Source organism: Nicotiana tabacum, chromosome 8, assembly GCF_000715075.1.
Source record: "Nicotiana tabacum cultivar K326 chromosome 8, ASM71507v2, whole genome shotgun sequence".
Classification (NCBI taxonomy): domain Eukaryota; kingdom Viridiplantae; phylum Streptophyta; class Magnoliopsida; order Solanales; family Solanaceae; genus Nicotiana; species Nicotiana tabacum.
In genome coordinates, this window is record NC_134087.1 from 38,446,750 (window position 1) to 38,472,295 (window position 25,546).

Sequence of the window (25,546 nt, forward strand, 5' to 3'; positions counted from 1 at the left end):
CAAGCATCAAATGGCCAAGAAGCAACAGTTGGGTGTAATACTTTAGGTGGTTGATTCATGAAGTTAGCATTGAATTGGCAAGCTTTACACCTTCGAACATAATCTAAACAATCTTTCACCATGGTTGCCCAATAATACCCCATTCTTTTTATGTGGAAGTGAAGTTTTAGCTCAGATTGATGCGCACCACATACTCCAGAATGTGCTTCTTACAGGGCTTGAAGGGATTTATTAGCCCCCAAACAACGTAGGAGTACTCCATCAAATGATTGTCTGTAAAGTGTATTCTTATAATAAAGAAAACGAGGGGCTCTCCTTCGGATTTCTATCTTTCTTCGGGGATTTTCCGGTAATATCCCATAACAAAGATAATCAATTAACGGTTGTCGCCAATCTTCAATTTCAACCTCAAGAACGGAAGCAATATGCTCAACTTCGCTTTCTTCTTCCTCATAGTCATTTGGTGGAGGAACTACCCATATTTGGCAAACAGTGACTTGTGTCTGATCAGGCAAAGATAATATAGAAGCTAAGGCTGCTAATGCATCAACTCTCTTATTTTCCTTTCTCGTCACGTGTTGAATAGTTACCTCTCCAAGCCAACTTACCAATCTTTGAGCATATTTGTGATATGGAACCAACTCTGGCTTCTTGACCTTATAACTACCCAAAATCTGATTGATCACTAATTTGGAATCTCCAAAAACTTGTAATTGTAATTGCCTGATATCCACAGCCATTTCAAGCCCAAGTATGAGCGCTTGATATTCAGCAACGTTATTGGAGCACCGTTGTGTCAAAGTGAAAGAATAGGGAAAAACTTCTCCTTGAGAAGTGATTTACACTATTCCAACGCCAGCTCCTTCACGATGTGCAGCGCCATCAAAATACATCTTCCAAGGAGGCTGAATTTCTATGACCATTGCATCTTTATCAGGCAATTCATCAAACAACTCCCAATCATCTAGAATCGGATGGTCAGCTAGGAAGTCTGCTAATGCTTGTCCTTTTACTGCCTTTTAAGGAACATACACAATTTCAAATTGTTGAAATTGGAGGTACCACCTTGCTAATTGATCGTTTAGGACTGGTTTAGACATGACAAACTTGATAGGGTTCGCTCTTGAGACGAGTTGCACAATGTGAGCTTGGAAGTAATGCTTTATCTTTTGAATAGAGAAGACAAGTTCCAAACATAACTTATCAATAGGAGAATACTTGAGCTCATTCAGCGTCGTCATCCTACTCAAGTAATAAAGCGCATTTTCTTTGCCTTCATTGTTTCCTTGAGCGAGAAGCGCTCCTACTGACCTTTCCTGTGCTGAAATATATAATATTAATGGCTTTCCAGGTATGGGGGGTGCTAGTACTGGAGGTTTCATTAGATAAGACTTAATGCTTTCAAAAGCATTTCTGCAAGCTTGGTCCCATTCAAAAGGAATCCTTTTCTTCATGAGGCGACTAAATGGTTAGCATCTTCCATGCAGATTCGACATAAATCTTCTAAGATATGCCAACTTGCCTTTCAAGCTTGTTAAGTCATGAATATCTCTAGGCTTGGGCATTTGCAAGATAGCATCCACCCTAGCTTGATCAATTTCAATACATCGATGTCGAACAATAAAATCGAGGAACTTCCTAGAAGTAACTCCAAAATCTCACTTCAATGAATTCATTCTGAGTTGGTATTTCCAAAGCCATTCAAATACCATCCTCAAATCTTGCAAGTGATCATCTTTCTTCCTTGACTTTACCACTACGTCGTCAACATAACACTCTACATTTTTATGAAGCATGTCATCAAAAATATTTTGCATGGCACATTGATATGTAGCACCAGCATTCTTCAAACCAAAAGGCATTACCTTGCAGCAGTATATACCTTTAGGGGTGCGAAAGGCAGTAAGTTCTTCGTCCTTCGGTGCCATGCGAATTTGATATTATCCAGATGAACCATCCATGAAAGACATCGTCTCGTATCCAGTTGTTGCATCAATCATGAGCTCAGGGATAGGAAGAGAAAATACATCCTTAGGACAAGTGTTATTTAGTTCTCTAAAGTCAACACAAACTCGGATTTGGCCATTCTTCTTTCTTACAGGGACGATGCTTGAAATCCATGTAGGATATTTAACTTTATGAAAAAAACCAGCCTCAATAAGCTTGTTAACCTCGGTTTCAATCAAGGGAACCAGTTCAGGTCTGAAGCGACGTTGTGCTTCCTTTACAAGACGAGCACCTCGTTTGATAGCAAGATGATGAACAACCACCTTGGGGTCTAAACCTGGCATTTCTTTGTAGCTCCAAGCAAATACGTCTTTGAGCTTCTTAAGTAGCTCAATATATTTGCTCTTTTCATTACCAGTTAGAGAGGCACTTATATATGTGGGCTTTGGATCTTCAACTACTCTGAGATTGACTCCTTTTAGTGCATCAACCGTTGTCTTCACCCCTTCTTCAAGCTCTGGTGGTGCATCTTTAGCGTCTTCATCCTCTTGAGGATCACCATCATTGAAAGATATGTGATGGCATACATGAATATCAAGACACTTTTCCTCGACTTCCGTATAATATGAAGCATTTTGTTCATCATGAATGGTGATATGATATGATGACCCTACACTTTCTTCATCTTCCTCCCGTTCTCTAGTGTGTACTATAGTATGAGCCTTTTCTTTGAGGGTCTTTTTCGCACGAAACTACAAGTTTGGTCTCTCGCCTCATTCTAGAAGGAATTTGACTTAGGCAGTCTGTGGTCAAAATCTCCTTTTTAGCAAAGATAGGTGCTCCAATCCTTTTATCACCTCCATGACGCTTGTTTTCTTTCTTAAGTGGTCCCAACCTATCAAAGACTGAGGTCCTTGGCTTCGTAAGTCGATAAAACATAGACGGATTTTTATTAAGCGTCGTAGACACTTCTTTAGCAGTTAGTTACAACTTGCCCTTTTAATGGAGATACGGATTGGCGTGTTTGTAACCTAATCCTTCATGTGATTGCTTCAGTGGGTACCCTTTCTCCATCATCATCTCTTTGAGTAGGGTTTGAATCTTCAGGCGAGAGCTTTCCTAACTTGAATGGTTCATTAGGATCATATCCAGCTTTTGCTAACAACATGTAGGCGTTTGGGTCAAAGCCCTCATCCGTGCGCTTTGCAGGAAGTGCTAGATTTAGAAGCGAATTGTGGCTTGATGATTTGACAAACCCTTTAAGCAACTTTGTAGACGACTTAATCGCATCAATTCGCTTGATAGGAAAGGTCAAGTCTCCTAACACCTTACCTTGTAGTTCAGAAGATGGATCTTTGACCTTCCTTGCCTTTGGGACATAACGAAGAACATGAGTCACTTTCTTACTCGAAGATGCCTCATTCATCTTGTTCCTATCATGAAGCACCTAATCTTTTTCAACTGTAATCTTTTCCTTGCTAGTTGTGACATCAACCTTCTTTACAACACTTTTGGTCAACATCACATCATCAACCTTAACCTCTTTTGAGACGTAATTCTTTAAGTAGAATTTTGCATCGACAAAGTATGATTCAGCCTCGGTAAAGGGCTTATCATCAGCAACTATCTTCTTTTCGACCCCACCTTGACAGTATTTCAAGCATTGATGGTAGGTGGATGAAACCACTTTGTTCTCGTGTATCCATGGCCTTCCCAACAAGATATTATATGAGGTTTTTGTATCAATCACGTGCATCCATGCACTCAAATGCAAATCTCCCATATTTATTTCCAATTTGATAGCCCTATAGCTCTTTTCCCCCTTGATTGAACCCTTGCATCATCAAACGACTTTCACATAGTTCATCCATCGGTATGCCAAGCTCTTTGACAGTACGAATTGGGAGAATATTGGCGCTAGACCCCTTATCGATCAAGATTCTACTTATTCTCTGTTCTCTCACAAATCCATCCATAAATAGGGGGCGATTATGGTGTGTTTCGCCAAGCAAAAGATCATCATTAGTAAATGTTATTTTTGCATCACAAATGCCCACTTCTTTAGAATTACCAGTGAGTTTTTCAAGCAAGGGAGGTCGCAGCAATGATGGATTTTCCTTCTTTATCTCTTCTTCAACTATCTTACAACATGAGGCCTTGATATATTCACATGAAGCTCGCGGGTGTAACCAGCTTCGCAGGAATTTCTCCAATGTCACTGGACGACGTAGCCTTTGATAGTGATTCTCCGCCATTTTTGCTTTCTTCCAGTTCTTCTTTATCATTTTCTTCTTGGGTCTTTTCACCATTTTTACCCTAGTCAACTGCTTATTTGACCCCCTTTGTGAATTTGTCTTGTAGTGTCTCCGCTGAGTCACAAGAATCCAATCTTCATCATTAGTTTGATCATCACGTGATTCACCTTTCTCTTGAGATCTTTCCTCCACTATTAGTTTATACGCCATAGGGAGAAGCAATGGTTTGGTCATATCAATAGGTTCAAAGTCACCAAATTTAATCATATTTGGTGATGATGCAGTTTGGATGTCATCACATTCATGTGCTTTGACAAAATTGCAAAGGACAATGGGATCAAGTGAACCAAAAACGAAAGAGACTTGATTCGAACTGTCTTTCTCATCCTCAAGCAAGATTTTTCCTTCAGTGGCCAAGTCCATGACTTTCTCCTTGAAGACAAAGCACTTTGCAATAGGGTGGCCAATCAACCGATGGTACTTGCAATAATTTGGATCATTAGTCTTTCCAGCTTCGTCTAGCCGTTTCATTTCGGGTAACTCAATGAGTTCTTCAAAAATTGCTGGGACATCGGAGTCCAAGAATGGATATTCTTTCGCTTGCATTTCCTTCAGAGTTAAATTTCGTCCAACTTTATCCTATAAGGACGTTGTCTTCATACTTTGCTTCTTAATCACTTTTGTAGTGACCTTTAGTGGTAAGGCATTAACATTCATTGATTCCTTGCTCTCAGACTTCGGCAAAAACTTGTCTCCTTTCTTTATTTCTTGTTTATCCTTCACTTGCGAGGTTCATAAATAGGTGGCCCTTGATTTCCACTTGAAGACATACTTAGCTCCATATCATGAGCACGTGTAGCCAATTATTCAAAAGACTTAGGCTTGATACCCTGCAGGATGTAGCGAAGTCCCCAATACATTTCTTGGATACACATTTCTATTCTAGAAGCTTCACTAAGTCTGTCTTTGCAGTTGAGGCTTGCATTCCTCCATCGATTGATGAAATCAACAACTGGTTCATCCTTCCACTGTCGTGTGTTTGTGAGTTCAACCATGCTTATGGTTCGCCTTGTGCTATAGAAGCGGTTGAGAAATTCATGTTTAAGTTGCTCCCAGCTATCGATGAAACCAGCCTCGAGATCAGTGTACCAATAAAAAGCATTTCCTTTTAAGGAACGGACAAACTGCTTGATAAGATAATCTCCATAGGATCCAGCGTTATTACAAGTTTTAACGAAGTGTGCAATGTGTTTCTTCGGATTTCCTTTACTATCAAATTGTTGAAACTTTGGGGGCTGATAACCTGCAGGAATTTTCAAACTATCAATTCTTGTAGTGTATGGCTTTGCATATGCGAGAGAAGACTTGGCAGCAACATCGTACTTATCTTTGATGGTTCCCATAGTGAAGTCTTTCAATTGGTCAATGGGAATAACCCCGTCAGATGAAATCTGAAATTCTTTAGGAGCCGTTGTCTGCCTTGCAGATGAGTCTCCTTTATCTTGTATCATCGGGAGCTTTCCAGGTACATGACTTGAATCTCCCTCCTCCATGCTTTCAACTCTATCTGTTAGCTTGGCAATTTGATTATCTTGATCTTGCATATGCTTCGTTAACCCTTCAATTGCCTTTGTTAAATTTGCGAGTTGTTCTTCAATAGTTGAGGTACTAGTCATCATTGCTTGGATAACCGTCGTGGATGGTGGAGCAAAGCACGGATTTTCTCTTACACCATACTTTGAGTGGAACAACTCACGTGGAGTACTTGGAGCAGATCCGGTGATCAAGACATCATCATCGCCCTGTGTGATGAGATTCTTAGATCTAGAAGGGCTAAGTAGAGCCAATGTCTTTTTAACAATTTCAACAATGTTTGCTCCTTCTTCCAATTTAGTTGGAAATGAACTTGCCCCCTTTGAGGATTGAAAATCAAAGATAGGAACCGATGCAGATGGCATTTGAAATGCTTTTTGTCCCAACAAGTTTGCTTTGTTCCTAGTGACAGGTCCTACGCTTTCCATAGTAGCATCCAACAAGTTTTCCACATCATATGAAAACTTGGAATCCGTGGCCTTAGCAGTAGTGAGTTTGAAGTTGATCTTCTTAGGAGCCATTTCTGTGTTCTTGAAATTTGGTAATTTGAAAAGATGAGAGGTAGAGATGGTCCCACTGGGCGTGCTAGAAATTTGTAACAACAAATTTTCGCGTCGAGAAAAATAAATAATCAAGACTAGAAAATTGCGTAAAAAATGTAGTATTTGATTTCAATAAATGAAAGTGTTACAATCTCTATGGTATTCCTCTAATTCTTCAAGAATGTAAAGTATCTTAATGAGCTTGACTTTGATTTGATTTAAGGGCTTGTAAAGCTTGATCTTGAATCTCCTCCTTGAACTTGAATTTGTGTTTGATCACGAACAAGTAATTTGATCTTGAATGCCTTGGTATTTGATTTGGCTTCGTTCTTGAACTTGAACTTGTAGCTTGAGTGCTTGAACTTGTAGCTTGTAGAGAAATCTACGATGTCTGATCCACGAGCTCTCTTTGCTTCTTGTTATCACTTCTGGTGTCTTCTAGCTTTATGAAGACCTCTATTTATAGTTGTAGGGGTGATGTGGCTCTGTGATTTGATTGGTCCGTTTGAACTGACCAATACCAGCCAAATGTTTAATTGGCTCATTTATTTGGCTTGGATTGCCACATTACTTGACACATAACATGATTTCATTGGCTCATTTATTTGTCTTGGATTGCCACATCACTTGACACATGTCATGATTTCATTGGTTCACTTATTTTGCTTGGATTGCCACATCACTTGACACGTCGCATGATAGTATTGGCTTGTTCTTTTGACTTGGATTGCCACTCACTTGACACGTGGCATGAGCCTGAGCTTTAAGATGGGCTAATAGCCATTTGGACCTTGGGATACTGAACTGGGCTTATCATTTAATTTATAGTCCAATTAAATGGACTAGCCCAACACATGTATTGGATTTAAATAATTAGCCCAATTTACTAGCCACAATATTTGTTTGGACTAATATCTTTAATTTAATACGGTCCAAATTATTTTGTAGATTTAAATCCAATAAAATTTAAATGCTTACAGAGGCAACGCAGCTTTACTGCTTTCTTTTATTTTTGCTTTTTTTATTGTATTATTTTTGTAGTGTTGTTTTATTTTGTATGATTTTGATCATAGGGAGCAAAGCCATAGGAAGCGTGCAAGTGAGCCATATGGTTGAAATTGAGTGTGAGGTACCCACACAAAGGATCATACCTGGGAGAGTTTGAGTATCCCATGAGCTGCTAATTCTTCGGCCTTTGGCCTACCAGGGAGTCTCTTTTACCCTTTTATTATTTATAGTGTGTATTGAGGACATTGCACAATTTTAAGTGTGGGGTGAGGAGATTGTCTAGTTGATTTTCTGTGCTATCTTAGCTTAGTTGTAGTACTCGTCAAAAAAAATAATTGGACTTTTCCCGACGATGGATCTCCTAGACAGTTTTCTTGAGGGATTTAAGTCTAAAGAAAAAGGACAAAAAGATTTTCTTTGTAGGTAGTGTAGCAATTCCCCCTTGATTTTTCTTTGTGTCGCGGTTCTTTTCCAAAGGTTTTGTTTGAACCGGGTGTAGTTAGTTTTTATTTTTTTAGAAGTAGCAAACCTTGTGCTATGTTTTGAATTGAAGCAATATCTCTTGACTTTGTTATGCCTTGAGAATAATGAGTACTTTAGTTGTGACGCTTAGGCTCAGTTTTTGACTCTTGTATAAGTACCTTAAATTGTACGATCTTAACTTTGCTTAACTTCTTTGACTAGATTGTCTTGATGAGTCCAATCCTAAGTGAGTTATGTGCCATGTGTGTGTAAGGTTTTGTGTTATTCCGTGCATTGCATTTGATGTCTAGAACTTGCCCCGTGTGTTTGCAAAGCGAAATAGTAGTTTTGTTCAATCAATCTTGGAAGTGATAGGCATTTCTTTGTTGAGCCATATATATATTTTACCCACCTAATTGTTATGTATCATAGTTAACCTCTTTGAGCCTGTAATCCTGTTTCTTTGGAAACCACATTACAAGCCTTACCCATTTGTTTGAATTAACTATCTATTTGAACCTTTTCACCTCTCATGAGCACTTGAATTATTATGAACTTTGTAAAAGTTAAAGTGCGAGGTGGTTGGTTTGGCTTTTGAGTAGAACTAATGAAATAAGGAGAAAGGTGCAGTGTTTTGAAAAAAAAAAAGTAAGAGCCACTTGAAAAGAGAAAATAAAAATAAAAATAATAGTTGTATTGTTGTGCAAATATTCTTTGATAGTGGTGACTCTTGATGTAATTGTGCTTAAAGATGTGGGGAGTCAATATATATATTAATGTGAGGGTGGAGTTATGGTTTGACATAAGTATGAGGTTTTAAATGTTAAAGTGTATGTATTAAAGTTCTTAGGGAGGTATCGTCACTATTATATCTAAATGTATCCTATCCGTCCCGCAAGCCTACATTACAACCAAATAAAGTCCTACTTGATCCTAGACTGAATGAGCTCAATTAGTAGAGCAGTACACTACGGGCAAGTCTATGGTGCATCTTTTGTGGCATATGAATGTTATTTCTGAGAGTGAGTGAATTCTTTCTATCTTGAGTTCCTAAGTGTTCTTAAATTTTATTATGTGGAACTACTTTCTTTTGTTGTGTGAGGGCACTTGATTCATGAAGGAAATGTAATTTCAGTGACCTCTATGTTAGAGTAAGTGGGTGAGTTGTGAATAATGCGTGGTACTTGTGAGTCAAATCTTGAGGTGAGGATGTTACACTTTTGTACTTAATCTATTTTAAATATTCTTGGTGTGATGAGTTAGGAGAATTGTTTAAAAAGGTTGTGTCTATATAAAGTGTAGTTTGATTGCTCGAGGACGAGTAATGGTTTAAGTGTGGGGTGTTGATGATAGGCTATAATTGCGTATTTTAGTCGCTTATTACACTCTAATTTACTGCACTTTAATTGAGTTTGAGCTTTAATCGCTAGCGTTTTGCACTAAATATGTGTTTTATGCACTGTAGGATTAATTTCGATCTATGTAGGCATTATGGAATGAAATCGATTGATTTAGAGCTTTGAATTCTGAGTGAAAGACCAAGGAATCAAGCCGTGTTCGGGGATCAACAGATGATAGTTAAGAAGGATACAGAGAATCGAGCGGGCATACAACGTATTGTCTAGTAAAATACACCTAAATTTTCGCTCATATCTTCGTTTGGGCTCCACAATATATCGTTGGAAAGCTATTTGAAAGAGCTACAACTTTCATGTTTTACATTTTCGCAAATTCCAATTACTGCGGCACATGGGGCGCCGAAGGGTGCGGCGCAGCAGTGTAAAAGCTGGCCTGAAAAGAAAATGCAAGGCTGCTGATAATCTCCACTAGCGTGCCGCAGGGTGCGGCGCACCTGTACAAAATTTATAGAGCCAGAGTCCTATTTTGTGCAGGAAAGAGTGTTTCGTGTAGGTCCGACCCTACTTGGTATAAATATATATAAAAATGTTATTTTTGGGACTTTTGACACATCTTAGACCTAGGGAGAGCACAGAGCCGTTGTGGAGGTCGAGTTTCATCTTTTCTTCCACCAAACTTAGTAATTTTTATGTTTCTTTGTATGATTTGTTGTTTGGCTATCATGTCTATGTGGAGCTAAACTTCACGTTCTAATAGGGTTGTGGTTCTTTCACGACTATTGTTATTCAAATATTGATTTTGATTTCTTAGTTTATCTTATTGGTTTATTTATTCAATCCTGCGCTTAATTATTTAATTGCTTGATCACCAATTGAATGCTAAAATTGAACTCGAAAGTGATAATTCTAGATTGCATATATGATTGAGTAGAATAAGTTCTTGAACCTGGACATCGGGGAACAGATTCGAGGTTAGGATAGACATATACCTAATTGTCTTGCTCGGTTGATTTACAGGAATTATAAATGTGTTCTTGTTAGTTCTAACTCCATAGACATATAGGCGTTAGGTTATCTTGAATAGGCGAGTAAGAACTCGACAGATTCTTATGAGCAATATTAACCCTATTAACCAATAAACTAGATAAATTAGTTAGTCAATTTAATTGAAGAATACAATAGGAATGTTAGATAGTCCATGACCCTAGATCGTTTTCATAACATTGATAATATAAAAATTTGTTATTCCTTTGTTCAAAGTTCATTGTTTATATTTCTTTATTTAATTAGTTTAGCATCAAATACTTCTAGGCTAATCCTTGTTTAGATAGTTAGGAAAGTCTAATTTAGTTAATAGTTAATCACAAGTTCTTGTGGGTTCGATATCCGATTTCTAATCATTTTATTACTTGACGACCACGTATACTAGCATGTGTGTTTGGCAGCAACAAAATGCCACAATATTAGTCAATATTTACTGCTAATGAAGGAAATTTTCTTACTTTATGGAGTATTGTTTAATCCGGAATTAAACACTACTATGAAAGTTGTCTCCTCTAGAACCCTACCAATCTCTCCCCTTTCTTCAACCCCAATTCACGATGCCCCCGTTTTATGTTCGCGGTCGCCGTGAAATAGTGTGATGCGGAGAATTGAAAGGGGAAACTACCGGGGTGTTAGATTGCCCTAGAACTCTAAACATGACAGAAGGTCACCAAAATTTAGGCCGCCTTTTATAAACAATCGACTGCCATTTTTAATCTATTCTATGTAATTCTCAAATATCTGGTCGAAGATATTAAGATTTTGGTAAGTGTTTTTCCGTTCTAATCTGTTGTTCGCTGGATTGAATTTTTAGTTAACTGCCTTTAAAATTGTTGCTACCTTTTCTCTTATTTGCTTCGTATTCTGTTCATATCAACTGTTTGAACAAATGCTTTAGAGGATTAAATAAAAATTTAATGGGCTGGCTTTATTTTATTAACATGAGGTTAAAGCTTGCACTTTCTTTGATTCATCTTTTCATGTTGAAATGATTTTATACTAGTAGAGATGAGATTATTAACATTATTTGGCTGTTCAATTATTCTTACTGCTATAAAACCTTGAATCCATACGACATTTATCAAACGACGTAAAAGGTAATGAATTAAATTATAGGACTGTTTTTGCTTCAACTAGATAGTTTGTTTGATTAGTATTTGTTACTGACAAACTATTCTATATTGAGCCAATGAAATGGCACTCTGTATTGTTTTCCTATAAAAGTCTCTATAAAAGAGAAAATAACTGAATATTAAATTGATTTGAAATGTCTGATAAGATATAGATTACTAGTTTAATCTCGATCTTGGTATTTTTGACATGTTAAAACTTTTTTAACGTGTTGAACCTTTTAAATTACTGAATCATGTGATGCTGGTTCCAACAGAAGGATATTATATAGTAACTTGTCTTATGTTAGAGTTATTGCGGTTGTGTTTCATGGTGACTCTAATCCAAACAGCACGACAAATTAGATCGGAAAAGAATCTTGTAGATACTTGTTTGCGATGCTTGACCGGAAAAGAAGCTTGTAGATGTTTGTGAAAGGAAGGTAAATGACCATTACGATTATGTGTTTGATGATTTAGATTGTGGATGGTGTAGGGTATCTTGTAAATATCAGCTTTATTGACAAGTTGGATAAGGAACATTGATGTTAGGACTGAAATTGATCAATCATTCTGTTGAATTCAAGAGTAGAGAAGGAATTAGTAAGCATGTACAATGATACTAGAGATTGTTAGTTCCTTTCTACACTGTTAGGAGTTTCGGGTTCAAATATCTTGAGCTTTCTGCAAAATTATTATTATTTGCCACAAGTTGATTAAAATATCCATTTTGTCAAGGTGATGTTGATATCGTTTCTTTCTACATATGATACTTTAACACTGGAAACTAATACTTTTCATGTTATTTCTCTTTGATTTAGCTTATAGAAAGCATTATCCACCATTCTCGGGACAATGAAAATATGGCAATTAGAAAAAGATTGCAAGAGATGTTGTTCACCTAAACGGCTGCCTGAGAAGGGTACATCATCTGTGAAACACTTCCTACAGTTATATGTAACTCCATCTCTATTAGTGGAATAATCTTTTCCATAGCTAACGATGGTGAATTGATTTAGTTCTCTTAAGCTTGTACTATTGAATGTGGTTTTATGTTTTTTTGCAGATAGTAGCAGTCGCATGGCTCCTGTACTTCTTCAAGATATTATATGAGGTACAATCACTTTTTTTTTTTGGCTACTTGGTAGTTTTCCTAAATCAGTTTAGTAATGGTTCTTTTCTTTTTTTATTTCAGTTCTTGGAAGAAGAGTTAAGAGGAATGTGAGAGCAACTAATTCAGAGGAATCCTGGACTTGAGGAAAACATGAACACTAAATCTAAAACTATTACCAGTGTTCTTTTGGAACTTTCAAGGGAAAGTTTACGTAATTGAATGTTGAAGTAACTCTGTATTTGATTCATATTGTTTGTACTGTATCGGGAATTAAAGTATTGGAATGAGAGTCGATGTTACTTTGAATACATTATTGTTAATTAATTATTTTCTTTTAATATATTAATATCTTTGATTTAATATTTAGCCATGACCAAATTGTTTTCACATTCATATTAAAAGTCGAAAACTATAAAAAAATTCCGACATTTATATATATGTCGCAAACAAGATAGGTTAAGAACTCAAATTATTGACATTTGATAATATCATAACTAAATGTCACAAATTATTTGATGACATTAATTTAAATGTCGGGAATAAAAACAACATTGAAATTTCCGACATTTGATTTAAATGTACAATAAATGTCGGTAAGTGATTTTCTGACACTCAAGTGACTTGCGCCGACATTTATAAAATGTCGTTGTATGTCATATTTCTTGTAGTGATTTGGAGTGAAATATTTGAGTGGTGTTTGAAGGCTCTCTCTCTATATATAAACACACACATTATAACCGTGCTGTCCGAGCCTTGCTTGTGTGCACCTCGACTAATTTTATGGGATACTTATCATGTAACACGTAAGGCTTGGACAAATGGGAAAAAACCACCTAATATTTTAATTTTTCCTGGTTGTGATATTATTTCGAGCTTTGACATGTTGTAATAGGTGGAGAAGAAAAAGAGATGATGTTTTTATATGTTGACTTTGTCTTGCATAATAAGAATGAGATGAGAAGGCAAAGGGCAAATTCAAACCAAAGCAAATGATGAAACTGCCAATAACGTCTCACACGTATAGTGCATATACTAAATAGACCAAATCCAACATACAACACAAATATATACGTAAATAGTTTGTTACAAATTTCCATCTTCCTCTCCCCTTCCTCTTCCTCCATTTCACCTTTCAGCTCCCTTTTTGGCGTTCATTCTCTCTTTGAGGTCAGTTTATGCATCTTCATTTGTGCTACATCCTTTACTTTGAGCATGTATTTTTCTTGAACAAAAAATCTAAATACATTTTATGCTTTCATGCAATATTGTTACAAAACAAATTCTAACATCTTTTTTTTTTGTTTGTATCAGTCAGATCTCTGAGGGATCATCCAAACAATTGGCGATCCATGGATTTCTTTGATAAATTAAAGAATTGGATATTGGTTTATAGCTTGTTTCTTCAATGCGCTCGTGGATTTTATTTACCTGGTAGTTTCCCACACAAATATAATATTGGTGATCAATTATCCGTTAAAGTGAATTCCTTGACATCAATTGATACAGAAATACCTTATGGATATTATAGCTTACCTTTTTGTAAACCTTTAGAAGGTGTTAAGGATAGTGCTGAAAATTTAGGTGAGCTTCTTATGGGAGACAGAATTGAAAACTCACCTTATAGATTCAAGATGCACGTAAACGAAAGTGAAATATTTTTGTGTCAAACAAATGCATTATCAGCTGATGAATTCAAGGTTTTGAAAGAAAGGATTGATGAAATGTATCAAGTGAATCTGATTCTTGATAATCTTCCTGCAATTCGGTATATGAACAAAGATGGTTATTTTCTCAGGTGGACGGGTTATCCGGTTGGTATTAAGGTTAAGGATGTGTATTATGTGTTCAACCATTTGAAATTCACTGTGTTAGTTCACAAGTATGAGAAGAGTACTGTGCCAGGTGTGATTGGAGATGGAGATGGTGCTGAGTTAATTACAACGGACGATAAGTCTATCACAGATACACCAAGTTATATGGTTGTTGGATTTGAAGTTGTCCCCTGTAGTTTTCAACATACCACAGATTTGCTTAAGAATCTAAAACCATATGATAAGTTTCCTTCACCAATTAATTGTGACCCGGCAACAGTAGCCGTGATGATTCAAGAAGGCAAACCATTGGTATTTAGTTATGAGGTAAACTTTGTGGAGAGTGATATTAAGTGGCCATCAAGATGGGATGCATATTTGAAAATGGAAGGTTCAAAAGTTCATTGGTTTTCGATTCTTAATTCGATGATGGTTATAACATTCCTAGCAGGAATAGTGTTGATTATTTTCTTGAGGACTATTCGAAGAGATCTCGCTCGATATGAAGAGCTTGATAAAGAGGCTCAGGTTCAAATAAATGAGGAATTATCAGGATGGAAACTTGTTGTTGGCGATGTCTTTAGAGTTCCAGAGAACTCGACACTCCTTAGTATGATGGTTGCTGATGGATGTCGTATTTTAGGAATGGCAGTCGTGACAATATTATTCGCGGCTCTTGGATTTATGTCTCCAGCCTCTCGCGGCACACTTATTACTGGCATGCTTTTGTTCTATATGTTCTTAGGTATAATTGCTGGTTATGTTGCTGTTTGGCTTTTGAAGACACTGAATGCTGGTAATACCAATGGATGGTTTTCAATTTCCTGGAGAGTTTCTTTCTTCTTTCCTGGAATTGCATTTCTTATACTAACTGTTCTGAATTTCCTCTTATGGGGAAGTCATAGCACTGGTGCAATTCCTTTCACTACATACATTGTTCTGTTATTACTGTGGTTTTGCATTTCTATGCCTCTTACACTCATAGGTGGATATATTGGAACACAGGCTCCACATCTCGAGTATCCTTGTCGTAGCAATCAAATTCCTCGCGAAATCCCAGCAAATAGATTTCCTACTTGGTTGCTGGTAATTGGAGCAGGAACACTTCCATTTGGAACTCTATTCATTGAACTCTTCTTCATCATGTCTAGCATATGGCTCGGTCGTGTTTACTATGTGTTTGGGTTTCTATTGGTGGTACTGATCCTACTAGTGGTGGTTTGTGCTGAAGTTTCTTTGGTCTTGACTTACATGCATTTGTGTATGGAAGATTGGAGATGGTGGTGGAAATCATACTTTGCATCTGGCTCTGTCGCGATCTACATATTCTTCTACTCCATCAACTATCTTGTTTTCGATCTCAAGAGCCTCAGTGGACCTGTCTCGGCCATGCTCTACTTAGGTTACTCGCTTTTAATGGCTCTTGCTGTTATGCTAGCAACTGGAGCTATAGGTTTCTTGACGTCTTTCTTCTTCCTGCATCGTCTCTTCTCTTCAGTAAAAATTGACTGAAGTGACAGACTTGAGTTCCATTTTCAAGGTTTTTGCTCATGACATGAAGATCAAGTGGACACCAGAATTAACTATTTGCAAATTTTGCTAGCTTTATAGCTCTGTTTCCAATATGTTGTCATTACTGTTTCATACATTTGAAAGGTTTCTGAAATTTTTTGAGAGCGTGTATGAAGTAAGTTTCATACTAGCAATAATATATAGGAATTTGCAGGCACAACACATGACTTTTTGCAAAACATCTTTTAATGAACAGTTGAACACTTTCTTCCTAAGGGGCTGATGCATATAAGTCTCCACTAGAGTTTGTTGTTTCATTGCATATTCTTATGTGTTAGTTAATCATTAGTTTAATTGTAAATTTTCGCTTCTTTACCTGATTAACCTTTAAATCGTCATTGTTTTCCTTAGTTCTTATGTTAAACTTGACTAATTTCATTTCATTTGCGAATAATTCAATTGCATGTGGTATACTATATTCGATCAACAATAGTTTCTACAATTGTATTAGATCTTCACAACCATTATATATAAACATGTTAATTCTTTTTTTATCTTAAAGAATTTATTAGCTATACTTTCTATGCGGATTAAATTCTAATATGCATTGTGGCAAAGCTATTAGTAGAATGAACTATGCACATTTCTTTTGGTATATAAGATCCCATGAGAATTGAGATTGAGAGATGGATATTGCATAAAATACTGAAGGAAAGAACCATGATTTCAAGAGTAGAGTCCTTACATTTGATACTCATTGCCCTCTTTTGCTATTTTCTTTGCGTTCTACTATGTAATTAAAAAATTTTGAAAAAACTTCTTAACGTTAATTTTAGGAATGTGATATTGTTAGATTTTATTTTAATATACAACCACATATGTAATTTAATACGTTATATACCTAACATGCACGTTTTATTACCAAATTTCAAATAATGCTTTAACTGATTTGACTAGGGTGGCTATAGTGTTCGTATCTCCAAAGTTCAGAGGGCAAACTAAAAACCCCAAAATTTTCCGGTACAGAGGTGAAATGCGTTTTCAGGTTAGGGATAACCGAATAATTTATATATATTATATTAAAAGCACGAAGGCCCTTAGCGAAATATCGTTCACCTTTTTTACCCTTTAAAACGTAAAGTTCCCATTAGACAATATAGTAATTTAAGTATTATAAGATTTTTTGGTAAATTTTGGTAAATAATCTTGAATTACTTGCTATTAAACTTTGCCTTAATTATTTGTGTTAAATTTTCTTCACGTTTCTTATACAAGGAAACTTAATAAAAGAAATTCCTAATTTTCACTCTCATTAAATGACACTATCTCATTAAATTTGTTAGATTCCTTTTACTCTTTGGAGGATTAAATGAGTTATTATGTTTGCCTTAATTATTTGGTAAAAGTTTTCTTCACGAGTGTTACACAAGGAAAGTTTGGACTTGGGACTTAGATAGATTCCCTTTACATTTGGGACTTGGTAAAAGTTGGGACTTTGGTACACAAGGAAAGTTGGAGTATTAAATGTGCCTTAATATTTGGTAAAAATTTCTTCATGTTGGTTACACAAGGAAAGTTTGGACTTGGTTAAAATTCCTTCACGTTACCACTTATATTTTGTTAGAAGTCTTTATTATTTGGTAAATTTTTCTTGTCTTTTTGACCTATACACAAATTTACTTTAAATAATTCCTTTCATGTATCAAATTGTGTACCATAATACTTCTATAAAAGAAGCTACGATGTCACAATTTAATCGTCAAACTTCGCCCTATTCCAACATCACGATCTCGGGTTTTGTTTCTTTTACTAATATCAATATCTTTTGCTACTTTATATTTTGCAAGCACGTTTGCATGCACCGATTTTTAGTGTTGCATCAAGAAATTATCTTTAGTGTTGCATCAAAAAGTTTTTATTATATAATGTTTTGTTTCATATTTTGGACTTGGCTAATTTCAAATCTCACGTAACTTATATTTTTAATATATGTTATTGAACAATTGCAATCCATCACAGAAAATCGGTCAGACATTCGATCTAAGTCTTATTACTTAAATATTAGTATTATTTTTCGTTTGTTGTATAATTAATAACTAGTATTAGCACCCGTGCAGATGCATGGATACTAACCATGTTAAATATTTGAGTTATTTGGATTATACATAAAAAAAAAATTACAATTTAAACCTTTTCGATATAGATAATCATTGGATATTAATTAAGAAACACTACATGAAAATGATTAAATATTTCTCGAATCTTATAGTTATAATTCTATTTTTCTTTTTAGTATCATTCTCGCCGGTGTCATTGGATCAAAAAAGTAGCCAGGAAGCAGAATAATAACTCATATTTATGGCAAAACAATCAAAGGTTGAAACTATGAAGGACTCTTTGGATACGACTTGACTCTTTTACTACTGCTTGAACTCTTATTTGGTGTGTTGATATATTCTAAAATTATTTCTATTTAAAATTTTCAGTTTCTAAAACTTTATTTTTCAATAATAATTATTTTTTTTAACAATGTAAGTGAAAGTATATATTTTTTTTGGTAATGATGTAAGTGAATATTATCCTTAATTCAAAACTCATTTTAGTCGGCTATCTAAAATTTAAAAAATTCTTTAGCCAATGATTTTCTTTCTAGTATGACTCCATTTTGATATTTGACATTAATCATGTTAAATATGTGAGTTATTTGAATTATATGTAAATAACCTTAAAATTTAAACCTTCTAGGTAATTATAGATAATTGTTAAATATTGTTTATGAAACACTACATGAAAAAAGGCTAACATTTTCTCAAATCTTGTAGTGATAATTTTATTTTTGCACCATTCTTATTGGTGTCATTGGAATCTAAAAATAGTCACAAAATAATAACTCGTATTTATGAGCTCTGGAAAAGCACAAAGGTTGGCACAATATGAACGATTCTTTGGTTACGACATGACTCTTTTACTATGACTTGAATTCTCATTTGGTATGCTATTATGTTTAAAAATAATATTCCTATTTTGGAATTTTAATTTCTACAACATTATATATATTTCAATAAAATAATTATTTTTATAATGATGCAAGTGAAGATATTATCCTTAATTTAAAATTCACTTTAATCGGCTATCTAAAAATATAAATGATTCTTTGGCCGGTAAATATATTTCAGTATGACTCCATTTTGAGTTTATCGATATCTCTAACCACAAATTATAAATTTTGAATATCCTATACATATAAAGATTTTTTGTTCTTTGAATCATTAAATGTTATATTAATTGATTGTTATTATATAACATTGCATATATTATCTTAAAATTGTCAAGCAGTTGTTTTTACCTTACTTGGCTTAACCTCGATGCAAACTACTTAAATTACAATTAAATTTCAATATGAATATCATATCAGTTTGTTAGTAATAGTAATATTTTTAAAAACGACACACAATGTAAATAAAAAAATATTCTAAGATTTTCTTATCTATAATCTATGTATTTGAGTTGAAAAAAATATTTGAAATCGATGAGATTGTCTTCTAAATTTTTTACACTCAACAAAGATGAAATAGAAGAAGAAATTTGTCGTCGTCTCTTATTTCTAATTTTTAGTTTTTTCATACATTTTTTCTATATTTATTCTTTTATCTTATTTTTTTATGTTTTTCTTTTCTTTGTTACACAAAATTAATTTATTTCATAATAAAAGGATGAGTTTTAATAGAGGTTGTCTGCATAAGAACTTTATTTATATTTTTAGTCTTTGCTTAAAATTATGTCATATTTTTCTTTTGCCTTTATCTTATCAGCCTAAACAGGAGCTCACCCAACCACTTAAACTAAAAAGAAAATAAAGCTATAAAAAGTAAACAATAAAGCTGGTCGGATATTTATGTAATAATGCATAAGATTTTGGTTTCTTGATTTTATCCATGGTATGATTTCTATTATAATTATTTTAAAAACTCTCTACTAAAATTTAAAATATCTTATCTTTTATTTTAAAAATTACATTGTAACTTAAAAAATAATCCCATTTCGAAATAATTTGTTTAGATTTTAAAAATAACTATCTCACATCATACCTTTTTTTTAATTATACTTTTTGTTACACGTGAAAATCGCTATAGAAACTATCAATTAGAAACCAATATCCCTCTTTTTGAATTCGAGAAAAAAATCTTTCACATAATCTAATGATTCAAAATTAATATTTTTCAATGAAAAAAATACTACACCCTTGCAATGCTGGTTTGACTGCAGCTAAATGAAGAGGTTTCGGCTTATACCCTTCAATTCCTAGAAAGTGTTAAATAGAAACTAATAAGTTACATAGTCAAAGTTTTGTTATTTGTTTGATGTCCATTTATATAAATTGACTCTTCAAATAAATATTTTTCAAAAAGAAAAAAAACAACTTGTGTTGAATATTAACTGATTTTTATAATGTTTCTTTCTCCAGCATGTAGGTGTCACACCTCCTTTTTCCGGCCCCCGTAAGGGGTGAAGGAGTTTTTTCCAATTAAAGGACAATCGAAACGGGATTTATTTATTTATTTCAGAGTCGCCACTTGGGAGATTTAGGGTGTCCCAAGTCACCAATTTTAATCCCGAATCGAGGAAAAGAATGACTCTGTATTACAGTATGCGAACCAGAAATCCGGATAAGGAATTCTGTTAACCCGGGAGAAGGTATTAGGCATTCCCGAGTTCCGTGGTTCTAGCACGGTCGCTCAACTATTATATTTGGCTTATTTATCTGATTTTTTAAATAATTAAGAACTTATATGCAAATTTAGCTTTTAAACCGCTTTTATCATTATTCCTCTTATTATTTTATACAAGAATTACAACGTCATGAAAACGCATCTCGAACCACGTCACAACCAGTGTACACGTGATTTGTTGACGCATTTTGACTCTGCCAAGATTGGGATTTGGGTTACATAAATGCACACTCATGTTTAAGAAAATACCCTTATTAAATATGCGCCAAAATACTACGCGTTATTATACTATTAGGTAGGACTGTGAAATTTACTAAATGGCCCATCCCGGAATCTAAGTATTTTTTTAAAAAAATAAATAAATAAGATTGGAGGACCCTGCAAATTTTGTATTGTTTATATTTATTTATTTTTAGCGAAATCCTCCCTTATTTTATGAATATCTTAAAATGACTACATTTCTTTTTATTAAACTTGTCTATAAATACAAAAATCAATTTTTTACATACTTAAAATAACGTATTAAATACTAGTTTAAGACAAATATTTAACGAAATGAAATATCACTAAAAATGTAATTATAAAAACTATATGGAATTGTCAAATAATATTTTAAAAGAAACTAATTATCCCATCTAGATTAAATTCACATTGTTAGATGACTTGAGCTATTGAAATTAATTATTTACAATTACGGAGAATTAGAAACAATCTTGATTACTAATGCGTATTTCTAAAATTTAATTAATTTAACCTTAACTAACCTTGTTTTAATTCAAATTATGTTATAATACTTGATTCGCAAAATCAAAAAAAATTCTTGTTTTACCTAAATTTAGCTACATGATTTCGATTAACTTAAGGTTAGCGATACTAAAACCTTTATAAATAAGGAACTTAATCAATTTTGCCAAACTGATTTAATAGTCATTTTTACGTTATTTTCTTCTCGCTCTAATTATTAGACAGTTTAATCAGTAATGAACAGGCTTAAATATATACTACCTAGTAATCAGGTTAAGGCATTGTTTAATATACGCTACAACATGTCTAGTTATGCCAAATGACAGTGATTTACAGAATAATAATACATGAAATAATCTAAATACAATTTAAAAAAAAAACTAAATTAGAAATTTAACATTCCATTCTTCATTTCAGCTTACAAAATGCCAAAATTACAGTTGTGTACCTGATATTGCCAATATAAGAAGAAGAAAGTCAGCCACGTAGTACGTAACACAACAACAACAATAATAACCAGCAATCCAGTCAACAGAAATCCCAGTGACAGATTTGAAAATCAAAATAAAATCCAGAAAAACCGACAACAAACAACGGACAGAAACTAAGAGAATTTTCAGATTTGAAAGGCTAATTAATGTTTAACCCTTAATTTCTAAACCCGTATATCAGAATATTTATCAGGTGTGTGCTACGCTCTCTTCTAATTTCCAGCTCCTTTTTTATTTGTATTTTTTTCTTTTTTTTTCTTGAAAGTTTTAATATTTTTCGGAATTTTTCTCTCTCTTAAATATTCTGCTCTTTTTTTTTGCTCTCTCTCCCTATCTGTCTTCCTCTCTCAAAATCTGATCAAGTCCTTCCTTTTATTAACATCTTTCAGCATTGAAAAAAATTAAAACCCACTATCTTCCACTCATCCCCCTTTTAATCCCACTAACTAATGTTTTGTCCTCCACTTTATTAAACAAATACCCCATTATATCAGTCCCCCATGCTTATATTAAACAAATGCATTATTCCCCACCATTATATCTTGTACCCCATTATTGATTATTTTAATATTATCTTACTTTTAATGGAAAGAACACTCAAAATAAATAATTATTCAAAATTTTAATTCCAAAAATACCCCTCTGCCCTTACTGAAATTACCATTTTACCCCTGAACGTACTGCAAATTACCAAACTACCCCCATCAGCTATAACCAATTCACCTAATTAATTTCAACCCAAAATACAACAAATATGACCAATTTCTAAATAAATTTTTAACAACAAATTCAAACTAAATGATGAACAACAAAGAAACAACTAAAATTATCTTGATTGAACAATATTTTTAACAACAAACAAAACTACTTTCAGATTCAACACCAACAAACATGTATATTCAGATTTCTAAATTCAATAATCATTTGAACTTAAAATTAAATCTAACAACATTACAACCAACAATTTCTATATTAAAACTAAACAAAATCACGAAGCAAACTGAAGAAATAATCAAAAATGATAATCAACAAACAAGAAGATCAAACTTATACTAATTTCGGATTCAAGAACAATCAAACAAAGTATGGACATAAATGAAAAGATTCATCAATAATAACAAGCAAGTTTTATTCAAATTCGAATTAAACTCGAATTAAGTTTAAACAAAACAAATAAACATATTCAAATCACTAAACTTCAAATAATCAATTGATCTTTTTAAATTAACTCCAACAAAATTATAACAAAGATACATGATTAAAATAATTAAAAATCAAAACATAACTTCATATTAAATCACTAAATTAAAAACGAACTTTAAACAAAATGAACACAAATTTAATCTACAACAAACAACGGATTCAAGCGATTTAAACTAACATTCTTTTATATTAACATTAAATCCTTTTAAATTAATAAAACAAACTGAAAAATAATCAAATGAATCTTCAATTTAAATCTAGCAACATTATAATTAACTAATCAATTTCTACCTAAAATAAACAAGAAAAATGAATGAAACAAACTGAAGAAAAAAAAAACGATGAACATGAAGTTAATATCAAACATATTTGATTTCAAATCCGAAAAATATCAAACAAATTACGGACAGAAACGAAACTTAAACCAACTAACCGGATCGGAACGACGATGAACTCGAGCCAAGTCTGCCAATGACCTAACGGATCTCGACTTCAACGAAACCCACCTTCCTTTTAAACTCGACGAACTCAAAACGACAAACGACGACCTCGACGGATTGAAACTGAGGAACGACGAGCAGCAGCCATGAGAGCTCGAGCTATAATCAAACTGACGACGATGAAGGGCGAAGCAGTTAGCAACGTTGCTCAACTGTAGCAGCAACACGAAACAGTAGCAGCGACATGAATTCATGCTGTCGTCCGACATGGAAGCAGTAGTTCGTCGGAGCAGCAGCGGGTGGGCGAAGCAGCAATAGCAACGCTGCTCAACTGGTGGCAGCGACGATGCTCGTTTGGACGAAGCCATGGTCGAAGTCGGCAACCATGAAAGCTTGAGCTCGAGCTCGTTCATGGCTGCTCGGAGACGAAGAAACATCGAAGGTGGTCGACGATGCGACGGACTGTGTGTGACTGGCTGGACGGAGCAGCAGCTGCGCGATGACAGTAGGGTCGTTTGGTCGTTTGGACGAAGAACGAAGAAGAAGAAGCAGCCATGAACGGCTGCTGCGTGTGTGCGTTTTCCATTGTGTATGTGTGTGTATGTGTTGACGTGTGTGTGTGAGTGTGAGTGTGACGGGGTGAGGGTGTGTGTGTGTGTGGAGATGGTGAAGAGGGTAGCCATTGATGGCTTACTTGGAGCTTGAGGAAGAAAAAGGAAAGAGAGGGGGGGGCGGGCGGGCATTCAACAGTGAAAGAAAAGAATGTTAGGGTTTTTTGGGATTTTTTTGTTTTGTTTTGTGTAGGATAGGGGGATGTTGGGTATTTGGGTTATGAACTGGGTCGACCCGGTTTAAAATGGACTTGGTCATGGGGAATGTTAGGTATTTTTTGGGCCTGGGGTTGAAATTTGAAGAAGTGGCCCAATCCGATTTTTCTTTGTATTTTTTGCTCTCTTTTCTTTTACTTCCTAATCAATAAAACTAAAATTCTAAATTAAATTACAAACTAAATTATCTTATAAAAAAAACTAATTAACTCTAAAAATAATTATCGCACATTTAAATAGCAATTAACGATAAAATCGCACAATTTAGACGTTAAATGCTAAAAATGCAACGTACATTATTTTTTATGATTTTCTCATTTTGTAAAACAAACTTAAATAAATACTAAATGAAAATGCGACATATTTTATATTTTTATTAATTTAAAACAAATAAACATGCACAGACAAAAATACAAATAATTATACAAAAATACCACAAAAATACAAAAATTGCACACAAAGGAAAATTGTTTTATTTTGAATTTTTTGGGAGTGATTCTCATATAGGGCAAAAATCACGTGCTCACAGTAGGTTTACTTCATTATATATGCAAGTAAATTTTTATCAACTTTTAAACTTTTTTTTGTTATCTGGATAAATATAGACGTGTACCCTATATATTACATTTATTATAAAAGAAATTCGCTTATTCAAATCTAGCTATAATGTTTTAAAGAACTATAATTATTGGATTTTAAATGTAAAAGAGTTTATAGTTATATGGAGTATATTTTTTTTGGCCAGAGGCGAAGTAGTATTTACATAATTTGAATTAAGATAACAAAAGTTCCTAATATAATTGCATATGATCACTAACCGAATTAAGTATGATAACATTGTAACGAAAGATATTTTTTTATTTTAATTCAAATTTAAAAACTTTATATATATTAATTCAAAATTATCCATATATATATATATATATAACATAGTCAAATATAGAATAAAATTACCGTATACTATTGACATTTATTAGTTTGCCACTTGGCTTAACCACAAAGTCAATTATATATGGTAACTTTATGGCTTTAATATATACTAGTATTAGCACCCGCGCAGATGCGCGGACACTAACCATTATTTTTAATTTAAATTCAAATTTTAAAACTTTATCTATAAATTCAAAATTATCTATATATATATATAATATTTGTATTTGACTAACATAGTCAAATATAGAATAAAGTTACCATATACTATTGACATTTATTAGTTTGCCACTTGGCCTAACCATAACTGAATTATACACAAATTTAAGTAAAGATACCTATAGCTATAATATATTTGTTTGCTTAATGAAAGTTGCATCCCTCTTTGTGTACGTCTAACAGATTCTGAAAAAGAGAACATTTTTT

The 25,546-nt window shown here is 33.9% G+C and overlaps 2 protein-coding genes and 1 long non-coding RNA gene across 3 annotated transcripts; 2 read left to right on the forward strand and 1 right to left on the reverse strand.

Annotated features, from left to right (window-relative positions):
• Positions 1 to 209: 209 nt before the first annotated feature.
• On the reverse strand, positions 210 to 740 carry LOC142163049 (uncharacterized). Its single transcript, XM_075220300.1, has one exon. It carries the CDS (start codon positions 738 to 740, stop codon positions 210 to 212), a length of 531 nt encoding a protein of 176 aa, XP_075076401.1.
• Positions 741 to 10,656: 9,916 nt separating this feature from the next.
• On the forward strand, positions 10,657 to 12,756 carry LOC107787100 (uncharacterized). The gene is made up of 4 exons (XR_001648308.2): positions 10,657 to 10,974; positions 12,140 to 12,240; positions 12,385 to 12,432; positions 12,514 to 12,756. It is a non-coding gene; the product is annotated as an uncharacterized LOC107787100 (long non-coding RNA).
• Positions 12,757 to 13,429: 673 nt separating this feature from the next.
• On the forward strand, positions 13,430 to 16,003 carry LOC107787099 (transmembrane 9 superfamily member 11-like). Its single transcript, XM_016608619.2, has 2 exons — positions 13,430 to 13,599; positions 13,744 to 16,003. The coding sequence occupies exon 2, from the start codon at positions 13,782 to 13,784 to the stop codon at positions 15,753 to 15,755; it is 1,974 nt and encodes a 657-aa protein (XP_016464105.1). The 5' UTR covers positions 13,430 to 13,599; positions 13,744 to 13,781; the 3' UTR covers positions 15,756 to 16,003.
• Positions 16,004 to 25,546: the final 9,543 nt, after the last annotated feature.

Excerpts from the sequence above, each read along its gene's own strand:
- LOC142163049 (XM_075220300.1), bottom strand. The coding sequence starts at position 740 with ATGGCTGTGGATATCAGGCAATTACAATTACAAGTTTTTGGAGATTCC.
- LOC107787099 (XM_016608619.2), top strand. The coding sequence starts at position 13,782 with ATGGATTTCTTTGATAAATTAAAGAATTGGATATTGGTTTATAGCTTG.